At 46.9% G+C, this 27866-nt stretch overlaps 2 protein-coding genes across 2 annotated transcripts; both read left to right on the top strand.

The window, feature by feature from the left end:
• The first annotated feature begins 37 nt into the window (after positions 1–37).
• Positions 38–5007, top strand: LOC139750069 (dynein axonemal heavy chain 10-like). Its single transcript, XM_071664404.1, has 8 exons — positions 38–96; positions 266–558; positions 1197–1310; positions 1683–1807; positions 1960–2123; positions 2592–2814; positions 3906–4045; positions 4932–5007. The coding sequence occupies exons 1-8, from the start codon at positions 38–40 to the stop codon at positions 5005–5007; spliced, it is 1194 nt and encodes a 397-aa protein (XP_071520505.1).
• Positions 4923–27556, top strand: LOC139750436 (dynein axonemal heavy chain 2-like). The gene is made up of 9 exons (XM_071665237.1): positions 4923–5412; positions 7592–7757; positions 8597–8743; positions 10108–10322; positions 10797–10914; positions 11288–15136; positions 15414–20524; positions 23957–26136; positions 26731–27556. Exons 1-9 carry the CDS (start codon positions 5240–5242, stop codon positions 26859–26861), a joined length of 12090 nt encoding a protein of 4029 aa, XP_071521338.1. The 5' UTR covers positions 4923–5239; the 3' UTR covers positions 26862–27556.
• The last annotated feature ends 310 nt before the right edge of the window (positions 27557–27866 follow it).

Here is a 27866-nt window from a genome sequence, read left to right as displayed (position 1 = left end):
TTCAAGGCTGGTGTTTCCTGTACATATATACCAGAAAATGGGTTCAAGTCTTGGATTTGAAAGATACTGTGATGAATATTATGATTTCATAGGGAAGTATTGTAGTTTTGGACGGTATCTTTACAAAGAACATATTTTGTAATAATGATTTATGGATTTCAATCTATCTTTATCCTCAATGGCATGATTAGGTCAGGTCATCAGAGCTCTCCGTTCAGACTGAAGCCATGTCTTAAGATTCCATTATCTGACGTCTTTGTTATAGTTATGGATCAGTGGACACCGACGACCCTAGATCAGTGGAGCACTTCCTCCTGGAGGTGTTCCAGCCGCTGCTGCTGGCCACGCCCGCGGTGCCGCCCGCCCTCGCCCACTACCGCCACCTGGTCGGCCTCCCACGTCTCTTGAACCTGCTGGGGGCGCAGCTGATCTACCACGTCGGGGCGGCGATGCAGACGCCGCGTCTGTTCCTCCCCAGCGAAGTGCTGGCGCTCCCTGATGATCCCCAGGAACTGCGACAGCTGCCCCTCGACGTGGCCTTCCTCAACAGGACCGAAGGTGAGGACCTCCTCCTCCTCCTCCTTCTTCTAAAGTTGTCTTACGTGAAGAAAACGGGAGTCATATTCGTGGAACTCCGCCTATGACTACGGCCGTTATCTCGGCCATTATGTGTGACAATACCCCACGAAAGACAGAGGGTCTTGTCACACACCGTCAAATATTCTTCTAGGAAAATGTATAGATTCTTCTATCCATCTGCAACTTTCATTTAGTGTTTTGAATACATCACAACAGTGTCCTAGCCATTTTCCTCTGCAGTTTCGGAACTTTTATAAGACCTGGGAAAATTGTTAATTGGGTTTTCGGTTCCTTAGGTTTCAAATGTGGCCAGAAATTCATCATCATTTTTCACCCATTTTCTTTCACTTTGAAATATTCTTTGAGTTTATATTTTTCGATCTTTACACTCGAGTGTTAGATGTTTCGATACAAAATTAATTTTGTTATCTATGACCCTCATAGATAAATGACTGTAGGTTCGACCATGTTATCTATGATCCTTATAGATAAATGATTGTAGGTTCGACCATGTTACTTAGCGTAACCCACATCATGCATCATAGTGGTGTGTGTCAATGTGTCCCTTGTTTACCATGCTTGCTGTGAGTGAGTGTTGAGGTGAGGGTCTTCCACAGAGCTGGTGTTGCACTGGGTAGAGCAGATCCACGCCTACGCTTTCGATCAGGGCGACGCCTCCTCACCCTTGGAACTCGGCCTCCTGCACGAGATCCGACAACTCTCCAAGAAAGGTGAGTGCCTCTCTGACAAAATGTTAGGAATGTGATCTAAGAAATGATGTAGCTTTACTTTGAGAATAGTTATCCTGAGGAGTCCGTTCTCATGTCATTACTGAAAATGGGTTATGTAAGTAGTCAGACCTCAGTGGGACTTTTGTTCCTCCCACTTCAGGTAATTTGCCCCCAAAATTAAGGCCGTTTCTGTCATGCTGTCCGTCAGGTCACCTGCAGATATCTCTTTAGGAAACGTAGTTCTTCTCATTCAGACTGTCATCCTTCAGTAGACTTAACCTGAACTCTGATGGTGATCTCACTCCTGAAGCCTTCGAAATCATAGCACATTTGGCACTTTGATGTTCAACCCATGGCGACCCCATCCTTCAGGTGAGCTACTGAAGAAGCTCCTGGACCAGGTGGAGAGCCGGGAAGTGAGGAAGGTGCTAGATTACCTGGACTGCCAGAGCTCCCCCTTCACCATCCTCATCCACCAAGCCGTCGACAACCTGAGGGTGAGTCTCTGGTGTGGCTGCAGAAGGACAGAAGTAGATTTAGGATGGTTTGTTCAGTGTTTGAGCCAAGTATTCAGCTTCATGCTAAAAAATGTCTCAGACGCAGGTGGGTGGGCAGATTGTGCATATAACGAGGCATTTTTTTCTCTCAGATGGTACAGAAGCGGGTGAAAGAGACGGGCGGGCAGTTGGTTCATCTGGAGACGCAGCTGGACCAGCTGTACACAGACTCGGTGCAAGCGCTGACGGAGCATATGTACGACGTGTTGGCCCTCCTCAGGATCATCTGGATGCACTCCGACCACTACCACAAGCAGTAAGCCATGCTACAAGTTCATCCTGTAAACGAGACGAACGTTTCATTCACCAAAGACTGTCTTAAGAACATTGCTGTGGGCTGTGACCTTGCAGTGACTCACTGTCATGCTTGTGTGAATGTTTCATTCATCAAGACTGTCTTAAGAACAGTGAAATGGGTTGTAACCTTGCAGTGACTCACTGTCAAGCTTGTTTGTATGTTCTCTTCTGTCTGTGTTTTACATAGGCATGGAAATCAGTCCACAGGCCTAAACACAGTCTTAACCGCACAGGCATCTTTGCTAAAAGGTGATTCTATAATAACGCACGAAGACTTCAATAAAGCACATGTGGGTAAATAGAAGTGCTGTCTTTGAGGCCAAATTTTCAGGATTTCTTTCTAAACTAACAGGAATGACAGATTATAACAACCCTCTGTACTCTGGTCTCGTTCTTTGACTTCCTCCTCCTCCTCCTCCTCCCTCAGAGAGGTCATGACGGAGCTGTGTGTGCGGGTGTCCTGGGAGGTCACGAGGGCTTGCCAGGTGCACCTGCCTCTCGACAGTCTTTTCTCCCCGTCGACTTGGTCCCCAACTCCCTCCAAGACCTCAGCTCAGGAGGACTCGAAGATCGCCGGAGGGAAAGACTCGCTGGCGCTGGTGGAGGTGGCTATCAAGTGTTGCAAGGAGTGGAGGAACTGCTACACAGAGGTAGGAGAAGGACTGCTGCCAGTTAAGGGGCTGCTACATATACTTTAAGGACTTTGAGTTGAGGAACTTCTACATAGAAATAAGGAACTGATACATGGGTATAAGGGAATGCTAGAGAGAATAAGGAAAATCTGCAGGTATTACTGACAGGGTCTGCTTAAAGCTTTGCATCATTAAGACAGAAACTTTCAGGTGTGTTCTGAAGTTAGTCACAATGTGAGGGACGAGAGTGTGATCACGACAGTGTGAGTCGACAGTGTGAGGGATGATAGTGTGAGGGACGACAGTGTGAGGGATGATAGTGTGAGGGACCACTAACTACCCTGACGTAGTAGTTCATTCTAGTGACGCTGCTGATCTTCCTCAACATCAATTCAAGGAAAGTTTTTTGATGGTAACGTAATCATCACTCGAAATAAATGATGACATAGATCATTCTGTTAATCTTATGGGGATAAACACGAACTGTACTCCAATTATAACCGAAGATCCGACAAAACAAAACAAAATAGAATCAAAGTATTATCAGTAAAGATTGTTTTTACCGCAATGTTATTTCATTCGTACAAAGAAACGACTTTTGAAGCGAACCACAAACGAAGCTGTACCACCGCGTCTCAACACTCCTGTGATCCACCTTGCATCATTGAAGACTTGTGTATATAAACCCTCTGAACCTCATATTTTCCTTGCTCAGCTGTCTAGATCCGCTGTTCTGCCAATTCCAGGATGAAAATTCGTTCAGATGATACATGAGAGTCGAGATTTGGTGTCAGTGCTTCACATGAAGCAACATCAGTGATACTGAGAAAAGACGAGTCGACTCACCGAACCGACACTGATTTGAAGGTGTTGAGGCCTTGGTTTTCTCTTGATTTCCCTCATGTATTTGTTCATCTGTATTTTATAACACATAGAGAATGAATGTAGAATAAAGTTAATCTATTTCATTCTATATATAACCAGACATGATAACCATCTCGTGTTTCTAAGTATTGATAAGTATAAGTCATAAATTCATTGCTGTTCTTTTTCCTGCTGATGTATTAGATAACATAACTCCTGGCTGTTCCTCCCTCGCCTGCCGGCAGCTAGCCAGACACTTCGGCGAGCAGGATCGGCCTGAGGTATGGCTCCCCGACACCCACGCTGTCTTCCTCCCCGTTGAGCTCTTCGTCAGCCGCTGCGAGGACCTGAAGTACATAGGTCTCAGCAAGGTCCAGCTCACCAGGTAACTCCCTACCACCCAGGTCAGCAGGTCCAGCTCACCAGGTAACTCCGTACCACCCAGGTCAGCAGGTCCAGCTCACCAGGTGACTCCCTACCACCCAGGTCAGCAGGTCCAGCTCACCAGGTAACTCCATGCTGCCCTGGACCTGTCATTATACACAAGTGTTGGACTCAGTTGTTTGTGATGATGCTTTAACGAAAGGATGTTGGCAAAGTCACTTTGAGCTTGAGGTGGGAAGCGATGTATTGTAAGTGGTGTTAAAACCCTCGATTCATAAAAGGGAGTTTACATGAACAAGGATTTTTCAAGACTAGGGAGTTTACAAGAGTGAGAGGGTAACATGAATAAGAAATTTACATGAATGCGGAGTTTATTTGAATGAGGGGTTTGAGTGAAAGAGGTGATGAGAGAGATGACGAATGAAAGTGTCGGGAGAAACGGTGCGAGCGTGTGATGTGTTCGATGTATGTGCTCAAGTGTCGGCGGGGAGGGCATCAGAGGACGCTGCAGGCGTGGGAGGAAGGGGCCAATTGTAGCACATATCGTAGAGTTGGCTGACGTTGTTGGTACGAATGATGGCTCAAGGTCTTCGTTAAGTATTTATTATGTAGGGGAACAACGTCGGAGAGGCGTGAAGGGGAACTGTTGGAGAGGCGTGGAAGGGAACAATGTTGGAGAGACGTGTAGGGGGAACAATGTTGAAGAGGTGAATACAGATATATGTAGAAAAAGCGTTAAATAAACTATACGTGACTATGGAGGCGACAGAATGCTGAAGGACGGAGATGTTGATGTAAAGTTAATATTGAGGGAAGGCAGGTTTTCAAGAAAGTTTATCAATGGGTAAACATTCTTTAGAGTCTGTCTAAGAATGCGTCTCTGTCAGAAAAATCTGCTTAAGAAAGCGCCTGTCTGAGCAGAATCTGTCTGAAATAGTTCCTGCCTCAGCAAAATCTGCCTAAGATAGCGCCCCTCCCAGCAAATTCTGCTTAACATATCGTCTGTGTCAACAGAAGCTCCCTAAGATGGCGTTTGTCTCGGCAGAATCAGCTAAATCTATCTGACATAGCGCCTGTCTCAGCAAATTCTACCTGAGTTAGCGCCGCTCTCAGCACAAATCGGTTGTGTAGGTCCTGTATAGGAGAGACAGCTAATGACTGTACGCATCTGTCCGCCAGACACGGCGAGGGGGGAATGATGTCGGTGAAGGCCTCTGGTGCTGGTGACGGAGGTGCCGAAGGAGAGCTGCTGGAGGAGGAGCTCGCGCAGGTGGACCGCGTGCTGGAGGCCGCTCTGAAAGCCGTGGCGAGGAAGAGCCACCTCGTCTTCAACCTCACCTCCAAGGAATGGCTCAAGCACTTCGACAGGTGAGGAACCCCGACACATCCAGGTGTTCACCATAACCTTTACCAACACATCCAGGTGTTCACCATAACCTTTACCAACACATCCAGGTGTTCACTATAACCTTTATCAACACATCCAGGTGTTCACTATGACCTTTACCAACACATCCAGGTGTTCACCATAACCTTTACCCTTTAAGAATAGACAGTGTTACATCTGCACTTCTCTGCCTGTGACAGCTCCCTTCAGGAGGAACCTAAGTGTACATAATCTATACGTAAAGGTTTGAACGTGCCGACGAATGGGTTCGAATCCTTCGCACATTATATGGGTATCCTGAGGACATGAGTCAAGTTACGTAGAGTTAGACATATACACAGACCACACAGAACCCATGGTCCAAGCGAGGTGGGTTTGGCCTAAACACAACTGAAAAAAAAGATTTAGTCCCTTTAAAAACATTAGAAGAAAAAAGTATAGCAAAGCAGTCTCTCTCTCTCTCTCTCTCTCTCTCTCTCTCTCTCTCTCTCTCTCTCTCTCTCTCTCTCTCTCTCTCTCTCTCTCCCCAGCTAGCAACATGATGTACTTATCATTGTTAAGAACGACGCGAGGGAAGCATTATAGTAAGAGAAATATAAACATGCACGCCAGGGTGAATGTTGAACGTCATGAGGAAGAAGGACATTAAATACAATGGTTTATTGCAGTCCCCTCAGTGGTGAGGTGTGTGTGTGTGTGTGTATGTGTGTGTGTTGTGTACTGAGCTACGCTTCACTGTATGTGTTGTGTACTGAGCTACATTTCACTGTATCTTAACCGAGCATTACGGTTCTCATATTGGAAGACTGTGTTTTGAATCTGATTGTAATATGAAATAGGCACATGAAGATAATACTTCATATACTCTTACGTACATAAGAAAGCCAGAATGTAAACACACAGTGCTTGAAACAGAATAAAAATTATTGCAGTTAAGAATGTATCTTTCATGCAGTTTAGGTTTCTTTGTTTACAAGCAAGTAGTGGTACTCTCTCGTGCATGTTAGCCACCAGGGCAGCAAGGATGACAGCTGTGCTGTGCAGCTGCTGCCACTCACATTCCATCTGGCTCAAATGGCAAGTGCTTTTTGTCCGTCAGGTCAAGGATGCACGTTTAGTATTTCCGATTGGTTCGTATTAATGGCGACGGACTGGGGTGGAGATGTGGTGAGCAGTGGCAGTGAGAATTATGATGACGAATATTTAATGCCTGTGATCAATACTGAGGAATATATTATGCTTATTATCAATACATTTACCAACCACACTTTCTTTTCTTGCTTGTCTTCTGAACGCCACCTTCCTCATCAGCACTTCACATACATATTCAGTGTATCACAGGACTCCTTCCTTTCGAACAGGTAACGTCCACAGTATAGGAAGCGAAAACTTACCCCATCAGTTGGCCTGTACTCACCCTATTCAGTGGACGTGGCTGACTTCCTTGGTGTTGTGGGAGGACTATAGATTTCATGGTCTTACCCAAGACCCCTTTCTAAGGGCACCTGCAGCCAGAAGCTGCGATACCTCCAGTAGCAGGAAAATGTAGACTCCTTTGTCGTGAGAAGTTCTTTGGCGAGACTGTGTGTACTCTCAGTGGTACAGCCTCGCCAAAGGTGACTTTCCACTCACGTTGTAACCTCTTCTAGGCGGGAGAGAGAGAGAGAGAGAGAGAGAGAGAGAGAGAGAGAGAGAGAGAGAGAGAGAGAGAGAGAGAGGCTAACATTACATGGCTTTCCAAGACATAACGAGCCAGTGAGCACCAAGATCGTGTGTGCTATCTTGTGTATGTACAATCTCCATTATGTATCATTGTCCTGTTGATGTAGATTTCCTGTACTGGAATGCTGAGTAATGTTGACCGACGCAGTGGACGTAGTGGGTCAGGGATGGAGGAAGAGGCTACACGGACGTTACTTGAGGTTTTTTTTTATTTCACGGTAGTAATACTGGGGATGTGTGTCAGGGTAGGGTCCTCATGTATGACTGAGACGAGATCGATCGCTGGGTGGATCATGCCTCTTGCTAAGGCACAGGTGTATAGACCTACCTCATGACTCAGCTGCCAACTTAGATCTGTATTGTACCGGAGTTTTGTACTGCAGTATCAGGGGCAGCACGGAGGATGAGGAGAGGAGGTAACGCTGTATGGTATTGCAGGTTCAGGGAGAGCATGGAGGAGGTGGAGCGGAGGTACCAGTGCGTGATGGTGGCGGCGGTGCAGACCGTGGAATCGGTGGCCCAGGGGTTACGGGTCCTCAATGTCTTCAAGCCACTGGCAGCCAGAAAGTCTCTCTTCTCCGTTTTCTACGTTATGATCGACCACGTACGTACAGGACGACCTCCTTGCCAGATGTATCTCCCTACCTCCACAATGTCTTGCTTAGGTACAGCATCAGTCGTCGGTGTAGTGCTTTTGATATCAAACAAACCCCTTCATTCTAACTTAGGTTGGTATATGAGATTAAGAATAGGTCCACTGTATTGTGAGTCTTATACATGGACAATCATAGAAGCTGCAATTAAGCAGAATAATGAATACATGAATGAAAGATTCAGTTTATACATTTTGTTCCCACGACGGGCGAGCAGTGTTGATCGTAAAAGCTCTGGCCAATTTTCATAAAGTTCTGATGTAATGATATGTTAATCAGTCACAAAAATCGCTGACGGTATCGACCAGTATCTGTATGGTTTCGTTATGAAGGTTATTCTAATGTTATGAGACGCACATCACCACAGGGTCAACACATAACAATAAACTCTCTTTGATCATAACAATATTGACTATCAGATATTTTGTCATTGATTTTTTCATATCAGTGAAGGAGTGAAATACTTTAAGACTTGTTGGTTTAATGTTTCGTAAACTGAGTTGTTTGCTATATATTTAAAGCAGTTAGGACATGTTCACACTACACTGTATGCTGGAACCATAAGGAAAATGAAACACGAAGATCGGAGCGCTTTCGTGATAATTCACATACTCAGAGATACACAGCTTGTCTCTGTATCCCTGAAAATGTGAATTATCAGGAAAAGCGTCCGGATCTCCGTGTTTTGTTTCTTTGTAGCTTCCAGCATTTTCCTGTAACACGTGTTCTTTTGTGACTTACCCGCACACTTCACTGTGTTTCTCTGATAGAAAATCTTGGGTGTACACAGATTCTGAACCTCTTCGACCGCGATTTCGAAGAAGTGGAGAAGGAGTACGTCTTCAAGTCCATGAAGGTCGGGGGCGAGGGCTTCTACTACTCCAAGATGGCCAAGTGGGCCGCCGACACTCGCAAGAAGTTGGAACACGAGGTTAATGTGAGTGAACCAGGTCTTCCAGTGTGGAAGAGGAGTTCCAGGGGTTATAGCTGGAACAACAGATCAGTGTGTGTGATTTTGGGCGTTCAGTGGGGGGGAGGTTCCAGGGGTCAAAGCCGGAACTAGAAGTCGGTATGAGTGAGCCGGGTTATCTAGTGGAGAAGGGGAGTTCCAGGGCTCAGACCTGGACCAAGAGGTTTGTGTGAATGACTGAGGGCGACCAGTGGGGGAGGAAATTTCCAAGAGTCAGAGCTGGGAGAATCACTGTTGTACTTGAGAATCCAGCATTCATGTAATGTGATGTGGTACAGGTGATGAAGAGTGTGCCACAATGTGTCGAGGAGACTTGCTGTATCGCGATGCGGTTGGTTTTGATCGCTTGAGGGTCTGATCAAACGTCAGGCAACCATACTCAGTGGTCGTTCTGTAGTTGTGTTCAAGGTGCTCTGGTCTATCGTACCTGGGCAAATCTTTTCCAAACTGAATTTAACTTAGGAAGTCAAACTCCCATTTTGAATTCATTATTGAATATTACTGTGTTTGGACTTGCATAGGTGAAGGCAACCGTAGCCAATTATTACAGTGGGTAAAATGGTACCATAACCCAAGACGACACACGATTAATGAGTCAAAATTTCAGTTATGGTGAATGAGGACTACTTTGGGTCGGTACTACTCTTACCACAGACTAATTTGATGCACAGAATAATTTCACAGATCTGCCATGAGCCATACCTACTATAGCTCATGAAAACTGACAGGATTGTGGGATGGCTGTGACTCATATCATGACGTGGAGCTCCCATGAACCAAGGCTTCCATGACTACTGACGTAACATTACCATGATCTCTTCATATGATGAGGCTATCATGGTTCTTTGACCACATCTTTTCAGTACCATGATGTAGTAGGTCTGACATGGTTTCCAAGGCCCCATAACATACGCTACCATGACTCACTAACTGCCATAACTCATGGCTGTCAAGATTCATGACAGTGATCCGAAAGCTCCATACCTCAAGGTTACCATAACACAGTTGACATGATTTAAGGCCGCTAAGATAAACTCACTGAAACTCAATTACCAACTCTCAGGACCCTCCTTACGTAAACATCCCTCGCTCAGCATCAGTGCATTGAAAGCACGTTTAATGTAACCCAGTAACAGAGGAGACCTTGATGTACTTTCGCCCACTGCAAGCAAGGGACAGTGTAGTCTAGACGCAAGCACAAGTTGATGCAGCTGAGGGGTAGGAACGGACACACAGACGGAGCTTCAGACAGCTGATGAAGAAGGGAAACCTTCGACTTGAGCAGTGTGTTGGTAAAGTTCTCACACCTCCTTGCCTTCGGTCCTCCACAGCTGCTGAAACATCAGTCATGGCTGCCCTATTACCCCCGCTTGGACTCCATCTACGAGCGATGGGGCAGGACAGCGGCGCTGCTCAGAGGAGTCGTCTCCAACATGTACGCCGCCTGGAACGCCTCGCTGGAACCGAACCCTTCCAAACGCCTCATGGAACCCATCTTCAGGTGGCGACCCGGACCAGTCCAGACTCTACAGGACAACTTTGATATGTAAGTAGTTCCTTCTGTTGGAGAGACAGAGGATCATGGGACTTATTGACGTCGTTGTTTCAAAGTCAGTTATATAACGTTTAGAAGAGGTCCGAGTTATGATGCATTACCCAGAACGTTCACCATCTCCAGTATTTCCTAAGTAGAAACCTTGGTCTGACTTTCATCGCTTAGCGTCTATGTCATCTTTACTCACAATATAATCTTTAATGTTCTGTCATGTTCGTACGACAGGTTAACGCCAAAATGTGCAAGAAGTGATTATTCTAAGAGCATTTGATTATAGCTTGTGATAAGCTCAAAGCCTTCAGTATACGACCTCTTACATTAGATAGTATACTCGTGTTTTCATTTTTATACCTCGCCTGTCATTCTGAAAACCAGCCAACATGACCCACCTTAAACACTATAGCTCTTGGCAGAAGCCTTGATTTTGTGTTCCCTCCTCAGTAATACATGATACCGTGTCTTCAGGCAGCTGTACAAGAACCTGGAGGAGGCTGCGGCTTGGAAGGCCATGGGATTCGACATTCCTGAGAGCATCAGCCCCATCTTCACAGAGAACGAGGCCTACATGCAACTGAAGAAGCAGGTAAGCTGACGGATTGTGTTTAACAAGAACAAAAAGAGAATACTCAAAACAAGATGCAAATTTTTATCTTGTAAACAAATTTCTCACGATCTTTTGATAATGAAATTCACACAAAAAGTTTTGGAATCCATTTTTTTCTAGTTTCGAGAAATTATATTCCATAAATGAAAGGCTCGTAAGATTGTCTGCAGTAACTTAGGAGAGATACAGGGCTGGGTGTTGCTGACCAGCTGATTATCAAAGATGGTCTGTAAAGAAAGTAAAAAGAGATGAACATTGCATTAGTTTTGGTCGAGATCAGACATGATAATCTGTGTCTTGGAGGGTTTTCCAGCCTCACATGAGGGTATGATTTATGCTAACCTTCTGACAGGTGACCAAATGTGCAGATGGGTTCAACAGCTTCATGACGAGGATGTCTCGCGATGAGGCGCAGCTGTTCGAGGCTCAGATCCAGGTAACAGTGATGGCTTTCTTCCCCGGCCTCTCCTCCGTCAGCTGGGTGCAGAAGCAGCAAGCCACGGCCCTATTGGTGAAGTGCAACACCATAGTCCGCGCCGTCCAGGACCAAGTGACGCAGTACCTGACCGTCAACCAGAGCTTGTCTAACATTCTCATGAAGACGAAGAAAATGGTCTTGTACGCCAAGGACGATGGGAAGGTCTATGAAGACGATGCCTTCCAGGAAGACCTCATGCATCAACTGGACACCACGATTGAAGGTGTGAAGACTGGCTTGCTCCAGATGGAGGAGATACTGGACGCTCTTTATAAGAAGCTAATCAATAAGTCCATCGTCAAATCCCACGCGGCCTGGCTGTCGTATGTGCTAAGGATTGATAATCTTTTCCTAGAGTGTCAAAATGAGATTCAGAGAAAGTCTCTGTTGTCGTTTGAAGGAATGCTAATGGGATCTCGCAGTTGCCCCACGGAGCAGCTCGCTCCGGTTTTCAAGCTCTCCGCTAGTCTCACGAACGAGAGAATTGTGTGTCGACCTTCTGTGAACCGTGTCCTGAAAGTAGTGACCACCTTGAAAACTAAGTTTTCCGGAAGCCTGGGCAAAATACCATGCCTCCTGAGGCGCTTTGCCCTTGACAAGGCGAAGGCTCACGACCACTTACCTGTTCTCGAAGACGAGCTTTGTGACAAGCTGCAGAAGAAGCTGACAAGTGAGTTCCAGACGCAGGTGGACAACTTGAAGGATAAGCTGGAATATTGGCAGGTGTATAGAGACTTGTGGGAGGTCAACAGAGCAGAATTTTTCGAGCACTACCTAAAGAACGCCATATCAGTGTATGTGTTCGAGACGGACATTATGACCTTCGAAAAAAAATTGAGGGAAATTGAGGGCGTCGACGATCACTGGAAGGTCGGGACCTTCTACATCAACTGCGACCATTTAAAACAGCAACTCATTTCGCTCTGCAGGTCTTGGATAGCTGAGTTCGAGAGCAATCTTTTCAAAATAGCCTCGAGCAAGCTGGACTCCCTATATAATTACAGCAAGGACACAAGGGCCTTACTTAAGAGTTCTCCTCGAGACATTCCCTCTTTCCTCTCCGCCACAGAGGAATGTCACTCGGCAAGACATCAGCTCTCGCTGTACAGGGAGGAGTTCCAACCCGTCCGGGAGCAGTTCGAAGTGCTCAAGAAGTATCGGTACGCCATACCCACTGAGGCAGAAGAGCGCCTTGCTCGTCTGGAGGATGAGTGGAACGCTGTCGAGACATCCTTAACTGATAAGATCCTGGAACTCAACATGGCACTGGAAGACTTCAGGAAGGCGTACAACGACCGATCAGACATAGTCATGGAAGAAGTTCTGAGACTCAAAGTAGATTTCCAGCAGATGCTGCCGACCAGATCGGATAAGACGGTCGTGGAAGCAAAAGAAAATATCGAGAAGCTGAAGACGATGATGACAGATATCATTAAGAAGTTAGATATAAATGCAATTCTCAAACTTCTTTCACTACCAGAGATTGAGTTTTCAGAGCTCCCGGCATTCCAGCATGATCTCGTGTCCGTGGAGAAAATGTGGGTCCTGCTGGAAGAGTGGCAGAAGGCATGGGAGAGCTGGGCTGGTGTGGTGGTCTGGGAGGTGAGCGTCGTGGCGCTACAGGAAACGTTGTCAGTTTACGGTCACAAGATCAGAGCAGTACAGCCCTCGGGAGTGGCCGCCTCAAGTGACATCGGAGACAGGTTCGCTGTGAGAGAAAGCGAGTGGGAGCTAAAAGAAGAAATCTTAACCCAAATAGAGTTGTGTAAGCTCTTGGTGCCTCTCACGCTGAATCTACAAAGTGCTAATCTCCGAAGTCATCACTGGCGCCAGATTCAGTCTTTGGTCAGTACAGAATTTGATAAAGACTCGGAGACCTTCACCCTCGGCTACCTTCAGAAGCTGAATCTAACATCGTACAAGAAGGAGATGGCTACCATCATCCTCGACTCGACGGAAGAGACAAAGATTGTCAATGAAACCGAAGACATCAAGAGCCTTGCCTCACAGATCACTCTGAATCTCAAGCCAATTGCTTCCATGGGTATTTCTGTGGTCGAGTCGACGACAGATGCAAACTCGACCATTGCGGAGCTGAATATGAGACTGCAAGTATTATCAGCCTCCCATCACGCCAAGCCGTATATTGAGGACATCACCGACATCCGATCTATGCTCTCCTCCATGATGAGGTTCCTGGAGAATGTTGAGGAGCTGCAGAAGAAGTGGGGTACCTGGGAGCCCTTCTTCCACGTACCAGACGTGAGGCTCCATCTAGTGCAGGCTACAGCCGTCTTTGACTCCCTCAACGAGCGGTGGCGGAAAATATCTGTCCACATGACCACAGAACGCTTCCTGAGACCTGTCGCCCTGCAGGAGCATCTTCAAGAGGAGGTCAGGTCCGTGTCTGAAGAGTTTAATGGTATCGCCCGCCACATAAAGCCATACCTGCAAGATCGAAAGGAACAATATTCTCGATTCTGGCTTCTGTCCGATGCAGAACTCGTAGCGGCCATATCGACCGTGTTTGATGGGGAGTATGCGAAGCCATTCTTGCCGAAGTTGTTTACTAACGTAGCAAAGATAAAGCAGGAGAAAAACAGCCAAAAAGCAGCAATGGAAATCATTGGAGTGTACTCCAAGGAGGGTGAATTTCTGGAACTGAATTCTTATGTTCCTATTCTTGGGTCTTTTGACTCGTGGCTCAAGAACCTGACCACTGGAGTGGAAGCGACACTGAAAGAAAATGTGAAGCAGTGTCGGAACAATCTGAAATCCGCAGCGATGAAAATTGATGACGTTGTGAAGCTCTGGCCTCTCCAAGTAAGCGTCCTTTCATTCTTATTACACTGGACGGTCGAAGTGAGTCGAGCTCTGGCCAAGTTAAAAGGTCACATCAACTCTGATCAGCTTCAGGTCTTTAAGAAGAGGACGAGAGACAGTCAGATGAGACTGGATGGCTGCCTGCAGGGAAACTTACCCAAACTCATGCGAGAGAAGATTCGTCTCTTTTACCTCACAGTCCTACAGATGAGAGATTTCTTCGCTTCGGTGTCTGAGAGCAGGAAGGGAGTGACCAGTGAGAGCGACATGATGCAGAGATATTCCTGGGATAAAGATTCAGACAACCTCCTGCTGCAGATCAGTGCCTATGACTTGCCTTACTCCTGGGAATACCAGGGTCTGTGGTCCTTCGCAGCTGTAACTCCCTCGACCGTTCGCTCCATGCACAACCTGGCACGAGTGCTCAACCAAGGGTTAGCTGCTGGCTTGTTGGGTGCTCATGGCACCGGGAAAACAGAGACGGTCAAGACAATGGCTCATCTCCTAGGGCGCCATTTGGTGACCATAGCCTGCACAGCTGCCGTGACCTCTGTCCAGCTGGCTCAGGCGCTCTTAGGGATCAGCCAGTCCCACTGCTGGCTGCTGCTGGAGGCTGTGCATCATCTCGAACTCGACGTTGTGCCAGTTCTTGGGGAGATGTTGCACGTGATCCAGGAAGCCCAACGTGCAGCGGGAGCGGCGGGAACCAAGAGCGGTGGTGGGAGAGGCGGGAGACAACAGCCGCCGCCCATCAAGCTCTTAGAGGGTATGAAGGTTTCCGTGTCCCCCATGGCTGCTGTGCTGCTGGAGATGGACCCCTCCTACCCGGCCTCCCTCAAGGCCATGGACATCCTGAAGCAAGAGTGCCGACCTGTCGTCATGTTCTCTCCCGAGTTACAGGTAAATATCCCGGATGACCAGTGGCAACCAAATCACGTCTCATAGTACCTTTATTGTAGCAGTTTTGTTATCACATGATGATATTACTTCTAGTCTCTGATAATAATCATGTTCACACACACACACACACACACACACACACACGGATATATACTGTTTATTAATGGAGAACTTGGCGTTGTGATGACTCTCCAGTCAATGAGATCAGGAGAGCGACAGTTTCACGATATAGAAGACCCTAAATTCCTTTTTGACTTGAGCCTTATTACCTCGGCAGGTGATCGCGGAGTGCCTGATGCTGGTAGAAGGCTTCAAGGAGTACAAAACTCTATCTCAGAAGTTGAGCCAGGCGATGGAGAGCCTCTCCACGTCCCTCCCGCGTCGCTACCGCTGCCTCCTGACCACTAAGAGCTCATCCATCGTTGTGGCGTCAGCCAAGGACATCATGAAGAGGCAGCCGGAGATTGATGAAATAGACACCATCCCTCTGGCCCTGAGGGAGTACCTCACGCCTCAGCTGAGGGAAAACGACTTGCCAGTCTTTAAGGAGGTGACTGAAATGCTCTTCCCGGATTTTGAGGCCGCGCCGCTCGCCAACGAGTCGTTGAGAGACGCCGTCGTCAAGGACATGAAGGACAAGGATCTAACGGTCAAGGACGTGTATGTTGATAAGATCCTTCAGCTGCACGAGGCTTTGTTAAAGAACCAGATAACGATACTGTTCGGCAGTTCTGGCTCGGGGAAATCTACGTCTTTGAAAATACTGGAGAACACTTACAATAAACTCCATACCGAAGGCAATTTAAACTACAGAGGAACCAGGATGGAATTTCTCAGTCCACTGATACTGGAACCTGAGTCTCTCTATGGCCCTAGGGAGGAGATGGTGATCAAGACGAGCGAAGGATACCTTCCACATGCAATACGTAGGTTCCACAGATCGAGCCCCACTGCTGAAAACTGGCTTGTTCTAGAAGGACAACAAGGGCACGATTGGCTGAGACAGTTCTTTCTTCATTTGCACTTCACGAAGAACTGCTTCCTATATGGCCATCGAGAGATGATCTCCTTGCCCAGTAACCTGAAGATTATTCTAGAGGTCGGTGGAGACGTGAGTCATCTGTCTCCCGCTGAGTTATCGTCTTGTTGTGCCGTCTACTTCCCTGCCCAACCCAAGTTGTGGGAGGATATTATCCACAGCTGGCGAGGCACCATCTCCAACAACAAAATATCCCGAGCTCTGCAGACCCTCATAGTAAGAAATCTTCCAAATTTTATCAATATATTGGACTCCGAGACCATCACGAAGCCACACATGGTAATGAAAGCTAAGGCCTTTGTGGCCATCATGAAATCCTTCATGGACACGGAGCTGGTCAACACCGACCCAGAGGACTGGGTAGTAAGGCTCACGCCAGCCTTCATATTCAGTATCATATGGTCCTTTGGGGCTGATATTTCTCCCTCGGAGGCTGCAGCGTTTCAAGAGGTGGTGACCCGGATGATCGAGGACGTCCCAGAGGGTGGTATCTATGACTACTTCGTCGACGTGACCACGGGACACTTCGCCCCCTGGCAGAAACTGGCGCCAAGTTTAGAGGATCTTCGTTTCCGTGTGCCAGTCATCGACTCTGATGTCATTACGACAGACAGGATCATCAAGTATCCCAGAATGATTCAGCTACTAATGGCCCAGGGGATCCCAGTTCTCCTCAAAGGTGCTCCTGGGTCTGCGAAAACTACGATCATCAATGTTTTGAAGCAGACCCACGACCCCAAGAGACAGGCGACAGTGCTGAGCTACACAGCTGGTACTCGACCAAGGGATATTCAAAACATGATTGAAGGTTGTCTCATGAAGCAGGGAGCGAGTGTTCTTGCATGCAAAAGGTCAAAGTTGCATTTGCTAATCGACGATCTTCACTGTAGCGAGGGAGAGACCCAGTTGCATGAAATTCTGGCGACAGTGAAGTTCACAGCAAATCATGGCAGGTTGTATAGCCACGAGAGCAAGGCATTTCTTCAGGTCCCCGACATATGCTACATGTTTACCTTCCAAACAAAAGAATGTCGCTTGGGCCAGGAGAGAGCACAAGAGATCAGTAATCACGTCGACACATATTGGTCGGAATCTTTCCACACTCTAAGACTACCAGACTTTGAGAATAACGAGTTAGAAGGGATCTTCAAGAAGTTATTTGATAAAACGTTAGGCCATCTGGAACAAGAGGTAAAGTGTTTGAAAACCGTAGTTGCCGAGGCCATTGTCTATCTGTACCGCCGCATGGAGGAGAAGAGCCAGGTCCAATGTCGAGATCATGTGGCACTGGTCAGCCATCCTCGACAGGTGATATCGATGCTGAGGGGCCTCCAGCTGGGAGATGAGGAAACCCAAGATCGAGACAACTTCTTGAAGCATCTCACCCACGAGTGTTACAGGGTATTCCAGGACTCGGCGCTCATACCTCAACCTGACTTTGATAAGTTGATGAAGGAATTCTTAACAGAGTATCTCTGTCTGAGTCTTGATAGTGTCTGTACTGACTCAAGTTTGTTCCTCCTCACTCGCCTGGGCAATGAGGAAAATCTGTACACGGATACAGACATAGAGAACCTTTGTCCACTTCTGAAATCTGTTGGACAGAGTCTCATTGGCGACAGTCGAACCTTCGCCATGTATGGCGGTCTTGTACATCACACAGTTCGGCTTCTGAGGATACTGGGGAATCCAAAGGCTCCACCAGTCAGACCTAGTGGGGAAATGGGATCCCCAGCAGCGTTGGAAAGCATTGGAGGCCATATTGTGTCAGTGGGTCCTGAAGGCTGCGGGAAGAAAACATGTGCACGTCTCGCGTCGTCAGTGGCCGGCTTCAAGATCTATGATATTATTGGAACTGCAGTCGAGGCAACGGAACAAAGGGAGAAAATCATTCGCGACATGAAAACAGGCATCCATATCCTTGTGGTCATTGACTGGAACATCCTGGAAAACGTGAGAAATCTGAAGTTTTTGAATGATTTACTTGTGGAGCAGCAGTATAATGAAGAGGCAAATGATTTTAAAACAAATATAAAGATTTTGGCATCTGTCCCATCTCTGAGAGAAGCCCATGAAATCCTTAGGTATATTCCTGCTGTGTCAAGTTTTTACAGCGTTGATACTTTTCAAGAATGGTGTGTGGAAGACCTCCAGAATATTGCGAAGCAAATACTCATGGAGGAACTTGGAAAGAGTCTTTCTGATATGAAAGCACAGACTGTAGCAGAGATAATGGTCTTCATTCACTGCAATACTGGCTCAAATTCTTCCGCAAGATTTTTAGATTTCTTGGCACTGTACTTGCAGTTGTACACCAAACTATTTACTGATATTTCTCAGGAGAAGGAGAGGCTGAACACGAGCATAGCCAAGTTCGAAGAGACTCAGAAAAGAGTGACGGAACTCTCGAACCAACTTGAGGAGCAGCGTGCACAAGTCACCTACATCCAGCAGTCGTGTGGCAGCGTCGTTCTCAAAATGAGGAACATCAAGTCTGAGCAAGGAAGGCTGGAGCAAGACCTCGCCAAGAACGCTGCACTCCTCAAGAGGCAGAAGGACGAGTCGGCGAGAATAGGGGAGCTCATCAGCCGGGACCTTAGTGCCCCGAAGTTAGAAATGAAGACCATTCATCGTAAACTGGATCGGATCACAAGAGCAGAATTTGAGAGCTTGAAGAGCCTTGGACGACCGCCACGATGTGTAGAGTTGGTGTTCGATGCAGTGCTCTCGACACTTGGCTTTGATCCATCCTGGAACGAGGCGAGGAAGCAAATGGGTAATTGTCTGAATTTCATATCCTCTGTACGAAAAATTCCTGTCGAGGACACAAACGAGAAAATCCTCGCTAGGATTCAGTCCTACCTGAAAATGGAGGAGTTGAATGTGGATAAAGTTAAAGAAGAATCTCCCACAGCTGCAGTCTTCCTCACCTGGCTACATGCGTTCGAGAAGTATGTCAGAGTTTACAAGGACTACCATCCACTTAAGGTCCAGGCCGACATCATCGACAGAGATATCGAGGCGACTGAGGAAGCCATTAATCAGTATGAGCGGGATCTCGCCGGGTTTGGTGTGGAACATCAAATCCTCATGACGCAGCTGAAGGAGAAGGAACATCAGCTGGAAGCTGCGGAGGAGGAGATGAAGATCTTAGAGGGTAGAATACAACTGGCGCAGAAGGTGATGGCCCAGCTGGGTGCTGACAAGATACACTGGGAGGAGACGTTGTCTCAGTGTAGCGTCAAGCTTCGAAACATCTTTGGAGACGCAGTGTTGGCTGCAGCGTATGTGACGTACACAGGAAGTTTTACGCATTCTGAGAGACAAGCTGTTGTCAAAGGCTGGCACAAGAAGATGGACGAGCTGTGCATTTTCCACACGAAGGACAGAAACATCCTGGAAGACTTGGCTTTGCTGGAGTCTCAGGTCAAATGGCATGAAGAAGGTCTGCCTCTAGATGCTTTCTCACTTGAGAATGCTTCCATTATTTGTGGCTCCAAACTCCCTCAACTGATTCTCGATCCACACAGCATACTTGAACGGTGGATCCGCAACTGGAAAGACACAGTTGTCGTTGACCTAAAGAACTCTAACTATCTGCAAGATCTGGAACAGATCATGGCTAATGGTAAGACGTGTTTGATAGTCCAGGAGGAACTCTCTCTACCCATTCACGTCCTCCAGATTCTTGAAATGGAACGAATAAAGTCAGATGAAGCGAACAAAGTCCTCATCAAGGCTGGGGAAAAGAGACTGGATATTCACGAAAACTTTAAACTTTTGATATTAATAAAGAGCAGAAAAGTTCACATCGGCAATAACATCATGAATATGGTCAACTTGGTGAACATTGAAAGTCAACAAGATGGTCTAGAGATCCTACTGACGTCCCGGGTTGCATCCTACTGTCAGCCCGACCTGATGGAAGCGCTGAAGAAGAGTGAGTGGGACTTACTCGATCGGCAGCGGCAGCTTGCAGAGCAGGAGGAGACTATCCGCAGCCTGATGTCCCGTTTCGACGACGATGTTCTGGAGGAGAGTACGCTGATGGAGATGCTCCAGGCTGCCTGCGCTAAAGCGACTGAAGCCAAGAAGAAATGTAATGACCTAAAGAGGACGCTCGACACAGCCAGAGAAAGTATTGACACCTACAGGAAGGTAGCACAGCTACTCACGCAGTTGTACTTGATGGTGGAGCGTTTCCCACGTCTTCAGCCTTCCCTCACCATTGGGCTAGACCACTTCAGTGATCTCGTCACCAGTCAGGTTCGGCCACAGAGCTTCACCGCTTCCTGGGGAAGGATGTTGGATCAGAACTTTGTTATCAAGATGCTGCAGTCACTATACCGGTGAGGCAACACAAGGACAGGTTCGATGCATGTATGGGGATCTAGTGTTCTCTCTCATAACATTCCCGATTCTGTGTTCAGTCAAAGAAGTTAGTTGATATATAGAGTCAGCCCTAAATTGTGCGAAATATTCATATGGAAACACCTGTCAGTTCTAAGTTTGAAGTGTTTCAGAAGTGACAATGCTTTTGATGAATTTCAGTACGAGTACTTCGTTTGACTTTATAATGAAGTTCTGTTATCCACTGAACAAAACTCGGGAATGTTATGAAGAAAGATAGAAGGAATCCATACTAGCGTGAACGTCGTTTTTCTAACACCATCTTAGTCCACTCATGATTAATCATTAATCATTAACTTTTAGTGTTGTTATGATCATTGGCAAACTACTATGAAGATCCGTCTCCACAACATCTATAATCCGTAGTTCCTTCAGAAGCAAGTTTACTAAATTACATAAAAGTACAGATACAGAAGTACATGATATTTGGAATAACATTATTATTGTATTTGCAGCTTTTAGCCAAAGTCATGTACGTACCTGTCCTTACACACCGCTGGGCTTGGACACATCCGCCCTCCCCAGGCGGAGGGAGCGCCTCTCATAGCGTGTACAAAACGTGTGATCATAATAAAGCCAGATACTTGTTTACAGTCGGTAGAAGCCTTGCGTCCACTTCACTAAAGTTCTCATTGACTTTCAACACTCCATTAATAACTCAGGAATGTATGTACATTGCGATCATTGATCATGCTACGTTTAAGGCTGAGGTTATGTTTGAAGGGGGAGAAATTGCAGGAGGTGGAATGCTTTAAGTCCCTTGGAGTACCAGGAGATGGAACCATACGAACAGAGTGGGAGAAGCGACAAAGGGACTAGGGACTAGCACTGAAGAAAGTCTGGAGAAGATGATCTATTTGACGGATGTGGAAGGAGCAAGAGGGAAGGAGACATTGGAAAGAAATTAGAAAGGTGTAATGAAAAAGGCATTGAGGTATCGGGACCTGAACATTCAAGAGGGTGAGAGGCATGTATGGGATAGATCAGTGGTTCCCAGACTATTCCAGGTGATGGTCTAATATAGCATATTGAAGAACTTGTGGCCCATTCCCTATTTTGTCAACGAGTAAAACCCGCACGTTTTGGTTTAGGCTTAATAAATGAAGTATCTTTAGCAAACGTGATCTAACGACCGCTTATAGAAACAAACATATTTACAAGAAATTGCATTAACAATTAGCAAACAGCGTTGGTATGCCAATATGACATCCCCTTTGGTACACCCAGGAAATCCACCATGCATGGCCCACCATCAGGTCATGGCACACCCAGGAAATCCACCATGCATGGCCCACCATCAGTTGGGAACCGTTGGGTCGTCAGAGCCAATTGGAATGACGTGGTGTTGTTGGGTTGACTCAAGTTATGAGGAACTTCCCGGGAACACACTCACCAGGAAAACCTAAGCGTTGTCTACACGTTTTCCTTTCCCAGTTATTACCTCGTCGGTAAGATGGCGTTAGTGGCAACTCTCCACATCTACTGGTAATCTGTGATTGTTTCACTTCTTACATACATTCCTCTTACTCGAGCAGTCGGTTATTATCATCAGTTTCCTCAGAACGCTGTTACCCCGTGGATGTCTCCAGCGTGTCTGTGTTTGTACAGTTGTTTACACCCGTTTGTCGACAGTGTAACTTCAGTGTTGTTTACAACCGTTTGTCGACAGTGTAACTTCAGTGTTGTTTACAACCGTTTGTCGACAGTGTAACTTCAGTGTTGTTTACAATCATTTGTCGACAGTGTAACTTCAGTGTTGTTTACAACCGTTTGTCGACAGTGTAACTTCAGTATTGTTTACAACCGTTTCCACTTCAGTGTTGTTTACAACCGTTTGTCGACAGTGTAACTTCAGTGTTGTTTACAATCATTTGTCGACAGTGTAACTTCAGTGTTGTTTACAACCGTTTGTCGACAGTGTAACTTCAGTATTGTTTACAACCGTTTGTCGACAGTGTAACTTCAGCGTTAAGTTGTGAAAACTGTTTACATACCAGTGAATGTAAGTACAATATTAGCTGGTAACGTGAGAAGGTATATTGTGGACGCCAATCATAAATCAACATTCAGTTTTCGTGTCATGAAGTTGGCAAACGTTCTTTCCAAAAAAAGATAGAAAACGGTGACCAGGAGTGACAGTGTTTCCCATCTGGATCCAGAAGTCATGCTGGGGTTGTCAGCTGACCTGGACGCAGTAAGTGATACTTTCTTTCTTGGTTTTATGAACATGTTCGATGCTTGTGGCGAATCACTGAACGAGACCTCGAGACCCCAAGAAGCACGTAGGTTGTGTCCCGATTTTTCTTCATCATGATAACTCGTGTTTTGTTTGTGATGACAGTTATACGCAGTATAATTGAATAATCATGTTTTCTGTTATGTAGATTTTATACATTTTCACTTATTCATGTCAAGAATTATTTCATTTTCTTTGTTTAATGAATCTGTAAGTGAGGTTTTTTCAGGATCATTTTTCTGAGGAGAAGCAATAGTTTTTCCATCTTATTTCGAATGTATTTCATCAAAGACCTAAACATGTTTCTCGTTAGCGTGAAGCATTCCGAGGCTCCGAAACCTCGAGCTAATGGGGTTCGTTTGGCTCGAGACCTGGCCAGACAGGTAGCTTGCTCCTCCGGCTGGCCTCGTGATCGAGACTGGTTAACCTGGGCTGCTTCGAAGGTCGAGTGGAAATTGAAAACTACGATGGGCGTTGATTCTAGTTATGTTGCCATTAGTTCTATGTACACAGTTCACGCTGTTCTAGATATGGTGCCGGATGTTCTAGGTATCAGTTGCTCTAGGTTTGGTGAGATTGTTTTTGCTACGGTACCTATTTTCTCTAGTGCTACTTGTTCTAGTGTTGATTCTTATGTTGTCGGCTGAGCTAGGTGGGATTGCCGATTGTTCTAGATATGTTGCCGACAGTTCGAGGTATAGAACCGTTCGTTCTGTGTAAGATGCCGGCCGTTCTAGGTACGAAACCGGCTGTTTTGAATGCGGAACCGGTCGTCTTCACAACTGTTTGAGTTAGACTATATAACTGCTTCCAAGAGAAACAAAGTCATTATCATTACTGTTATCATTATTATCATTATTATTATTATTATTATTATTATTATTATTATTATTATTATTATCATTATTAATATAGCTATAGGCCAAGTGATCGTCCTGTGTTTCACTCATGATCTCATGACCACAGTCACACAGCAGCAGATTAGTGGCCTCATACTCATGAGTTGTCATGAGGTTTATGATCGTTCCTATTGTGTCATCTTATCCCTGTAGTATTCTCGATATGTTATGATATTCATGCTATAATTTAGCGCAGGTCTTTATCCTTCTTTCACGAAGAGTTTCTCTCCCGCCAGCCATTTCCAGGAGCAGGTCAGCAGAATAACCCTCGTGACTGTGGGTCTGTTGCTGGCGATGTGGTACGAGTGTCACATCGGAATCGTAACGCCAGGGTTCTGTTCCCTCCTGTACACACCTCTGGTGCCACAAGGCGGCTGCACTCCACTCATCCCTTCGAACCCGCGACCTCAGTCCTCGCCAGAGACCTGCAGCACCACCCAGCCGCAGCCTCACCAGCTGGAACCACCCGTGGCCTTGCGTCCCAGCTGGCTCACTGAACGCCAGTGGCTCCAGGTGCTGGCTCTGACGACTGTGGAGCCATTCTGTGAACTGGCGGACCACATGGTTACCCACGAGAGTCTGTGGCGCGTGTGGTACATCACCGAGCAGCCGGAGACTGGAACGCTACCCAAGAAGATGGAGAGGAAGATCCGAGGTGTGGCAAAACTCATCCTCATCAACTGCTTGAGACCTGATCGTCTTGATGAGGCAGCCACACTGTACGTGCACCGGGTGCTGAAGCAAGAGGCGAGCGAAGCCACAGTTAAGGCTCTCCTGTCGGTGGCAAGCAAAGGGAGGACCACGGAACCCATCATTATGTACTGCTCGGCGACGCTGGATGTACAGTACATCCTACAGCAGATTCAGCCGCTGTGCCACCCTATGCTAACGGGCAACGCGGAGGCTCTCGACATGGTAGCTCTTGGTCAGGGTAGAGAGGACAGTCTAAGCCTGCGCTTGCGACGGTGTGTTCAGAAAGGCTACTGGCTGCTGCTGAAGAAGAGTACAGACGCTCGCTCTTGTATCAACTGTCTGAACACTCTTCTAAAAGACAAGATAGTCAAGGAGGCCCATAGACGATTTCAGGTCTGGATGTACTTCGATAGCGACGACGAACTGCCGGTCAGTCTGATGACTTCATGCCACAAAGTGTACCTGACTTTACCCTCAACAGTTAAGGAATCTCTACGTCACTTGTACGAACTCATTGGGGAAAGTCGTCTGGCAGCCTACAGTAGTGAGTGGAGCAAATGGTGTCTTCTCAGCCTCGCTCTGTTTCACATAGCATTCGTGACGCGGCAAACGTTGGAGAACAACTTCACTCCTCTGGCCCAGACCTTAGGAGACTCTCAGTGGGAGGAGGCGGAAAGCATCCTGAGGTCTCTGGTGACCGGAGTCCCTCCAGCAGACAGTACTCTCGTCCCGTCCCTCACGACTCAGCTCTCCAATATCTACATCTCAGGGGCGTTGACAGAGGAGTCCCACAATATCCTCTCCCGGCTCCTGCATGTCTATATTTCTCCTGAGGCGATACAGAACGTCCCTGGGAGGGTGTCAGCCTTGACCCACTATACCGTACCGAGGACCACTTCCATGGAGGACCACTTTGCACAGATGGATTTCATCTACCTGGCGCAGAATGTCTCTCTGACCGGCGTGGCGCCCATGATCATCCTGCAGAACCAGAGGGACGAAGCGAAGGACGTCAGTATCGCTCTTAGGACTGTCAACAGGGATCGATCGTCGAGGCAAGTCCTTCAAGACACAGGATGGCTCAAACGTTTCGACTTGATCAGGAGCAGAAAGCTGCCAAATGTGAAGCTGCAAGGGTCTCTTCAGTCGGTCCTAAAGCAGGAGTTTGACGACTTCCAAAGGACCTCACAGAACATAACTTCAAAACTGACTGTTAGTCATGACTTGAGTTCCCTACATGAGGTCCTTGACGACGGCGTTCCAGACTGTCAAGAGGAAGATGAGCAGCAACAGATGGAGGCGAAGTTGAGCAGACTGTTAACAAAGGGGGACATGCTGTACCACATGATCCGTCGGGCTGATCCACCACGGTCCATACGCCTCGGGCTGTTGAGGGAGCCGGCTGTGGCGTGGGCGGCTCTCACCCGCAGCTGCTGGGGGGAGCTCCGGGCGGAGGGACTGGAGGTGGTGATGGTGACCAAGGCCCTGAGCGCCAGTCTGTCTACCAAAGGAAACGAGGCTGACGGCAAAGTCAGCGAGGAGGACGAGACCCCGACGGTCGTGATGGAGAGGCTGGTGTTGCGCGGGGCCCGCTGGGACGCTGGCGATGAAGTGGTCATGACGGAAGAGCTGGGGGCTGGCACCCCAGCCTCCCCCAGCCTCGACCTCCCCGTCATGCAGTATACTACCAGGGTCAAGAAGACGCTCAGGAAGTCAAGCAGAGGTAAGGACCTAACGTGTGGCCAAGGGAAAGTGATGTATTGTATTAATACGTCACGATGTTGTATACCGATCACGTATGAAGGAGTGACACATCATAACCAATATCGTTTTCACAAAAATCAGTTTTAAGCTACATGTAAATATTTACGAATATTCCGTTTGTTGGACTAAATCTAAAAGGTTACATGTGCCGAAGCTATGCATGCATTTGTGAATCTGATACATACATAATAGTTTATAACATACTTTTGTTTAAGTCTCTGATGTAGTGGGTTTAAAGGGATTGTATTTTCTGGAGAAGCGTAAGTGGAATTGTGTCTGTAAATTTCTGCTTTTGCTAAGAAAAGAAAAGAGAAATAATTCTTCATCATAAATAATTACTATCAAGGTATCACTCTATCTTTATAGAGGTAATCTTTATTCAATTTTTTTTCTGGATTTCAAATATCGTTTCTTTCATAGACTCAAGACATTCAAGGTCGATAGATAGACAGATAATGTATTTTTATCTTCAGTTATTTTTGGGTTGGAGGAAATAGCTCCCAGGTGTCTGGTGTCAGGAGAAACACTTATCCATTTCCAACCTCTCCCTCAGTACACCGAACACCTGTTTATGTCAGTGACGACGATAAGGCGCCTCCTCTCTTCTGGATCTACATGCCCCTGGCCGCCACCATCACCGGCCACACTTGCCTCCTCAGCGGCGTCCGTCTCCTCACCTCCTGAGGGGACTTGGTCAAGAAGTCCCAGATGCATTCTCAAGTGTCGTAATGGACGTATTCCACTCGCCACTGCACTAGCACATTCAACAGTGCCAAACTTTCCCTTTATTTTAGTGTTGAACGATGTAGAATCCCTCAGTCGAGGTCTGGTCTTAAAGGAAACGCATAGGGAGGTAAAGATCCCCAAAGTTTAGTGGTGTAAGGCAAGAAATTGAGATTACAACGGCCCATCCTTGAGTTAGTAACGGCCATATGCAACGACGCAGCAACTTGCAGAGTACTACTGTCCACGTCAGGTCTGTCCTACCTGTAAGTCCACAGCGTACGGTGCACGGGAGTGGGATGGTCCCACAGTGTATAGGTGTGGCATGGCCCCAGAGTGTGTGGTGGAGGTACACTACCGTAGTGTGTGGTGGGGTGGACCTCAGGTGTGGTGGAATGGTACCAAAGTGTGTGGAGGTAGTACAAAGATGTGGGATGGCCCTGTAATGGTCCGTGTGGCCACACAAGAGTAATGAATCTTGGAATATTATATCTGCCACAGGAATCAACCAAACAGAACGTACAAAATATGTAGCCCACACATTCTTAGATTTGTATGTGTTGCATGTGAAACATTAACTTGTTGTCTGGGATGTAAGAACACCATACCATCTTGCAAGACAAACATTGTATCCATTATGTACATAAGAAATTCACTCAAATGTGTGATGTTTATCATTCTAAGTTCCCTCACGAGGTGATAACGATCTTGGGATATCCTAAAGGAGCCTGGGACTGTCATCAGTGTGGCAATGTTGCGTCTGGGTCCTGGATGGGAAGAGGCGCTGGTGGCTCCCTCCCTACCTCCCTGCTACAGGACGCCGCCGCTGCCTGAGGGAGGCGACACATACACCTTATATCTTCCTCTTCATTTGCCCGAGGACAACACTGCTGTCGAGCCAGGAGTGGACTGAATACAGTACCTGTTGTGGAGAGTGTAGAGCGTAGCGTGATGGAGAACGTAGCC

This window comes from Panulirus ornatus, chromosome 9, assembly GCF_036320965.1.
Source record: "Panulirus ornatus isolate Po-2019 chromosome 9, ASM3632096v1, whole genome shotgun sequence".
In the NCBI taxonomy this organism is placed as follows: Eukaryota; Metazoa; Arthropoda; class Malacostraca; order Decapoda; family Palinuridae; genus Panulirus; species Panulirus ornatus.
Note: the sequence above shows the minus strand (reverse complement) of the source record. Positions and strands in the feature narration are given on the sequence as shown.

Coding starts and splice junctions, on each gene's coding strand:
- LOC139750069 (XM_071664404.1), top strand. CDS start 38: ATGGGTTCAAGTCTTGGATTTGAAAGATACTGTGATGAATATTATGAT. Junction 97..265: donor TATTATGATTTCATAGGGAA/GTATTGTAGTTT, acceptor TCTTTGTTATAG/TTATGGATCAGTGGACACCG. Junction 2,815..3,905: donor GGAGGAACTGCTACACAGAG/GTAGGAGAAGGA, acceptor GCCTGCCGGCAG/CTAGCCAGACACTTCGGCGA.
- LOC139750436 (XM_071665237.1), top strand. CDS start 5,240: ATGATGTCGGTGAAGGCCTCTGGTGCTGGTGACGGAGGTGCCGAAGGA. Junction 10,915..11,287: donor ACATGCAACTGAAGAAGCAG/GTAAGCTGACGG, acceptor ACCTTCTGACAG/GTGACCAAATGTGCAGATGG. Junction 26,137..26,730: donor GCTCAGGAAGTCAAGCAGAG/GTAAGGACCTAA, acceptor CCTCTCCCTCAG/TACACCGAACACCTGTTTAT.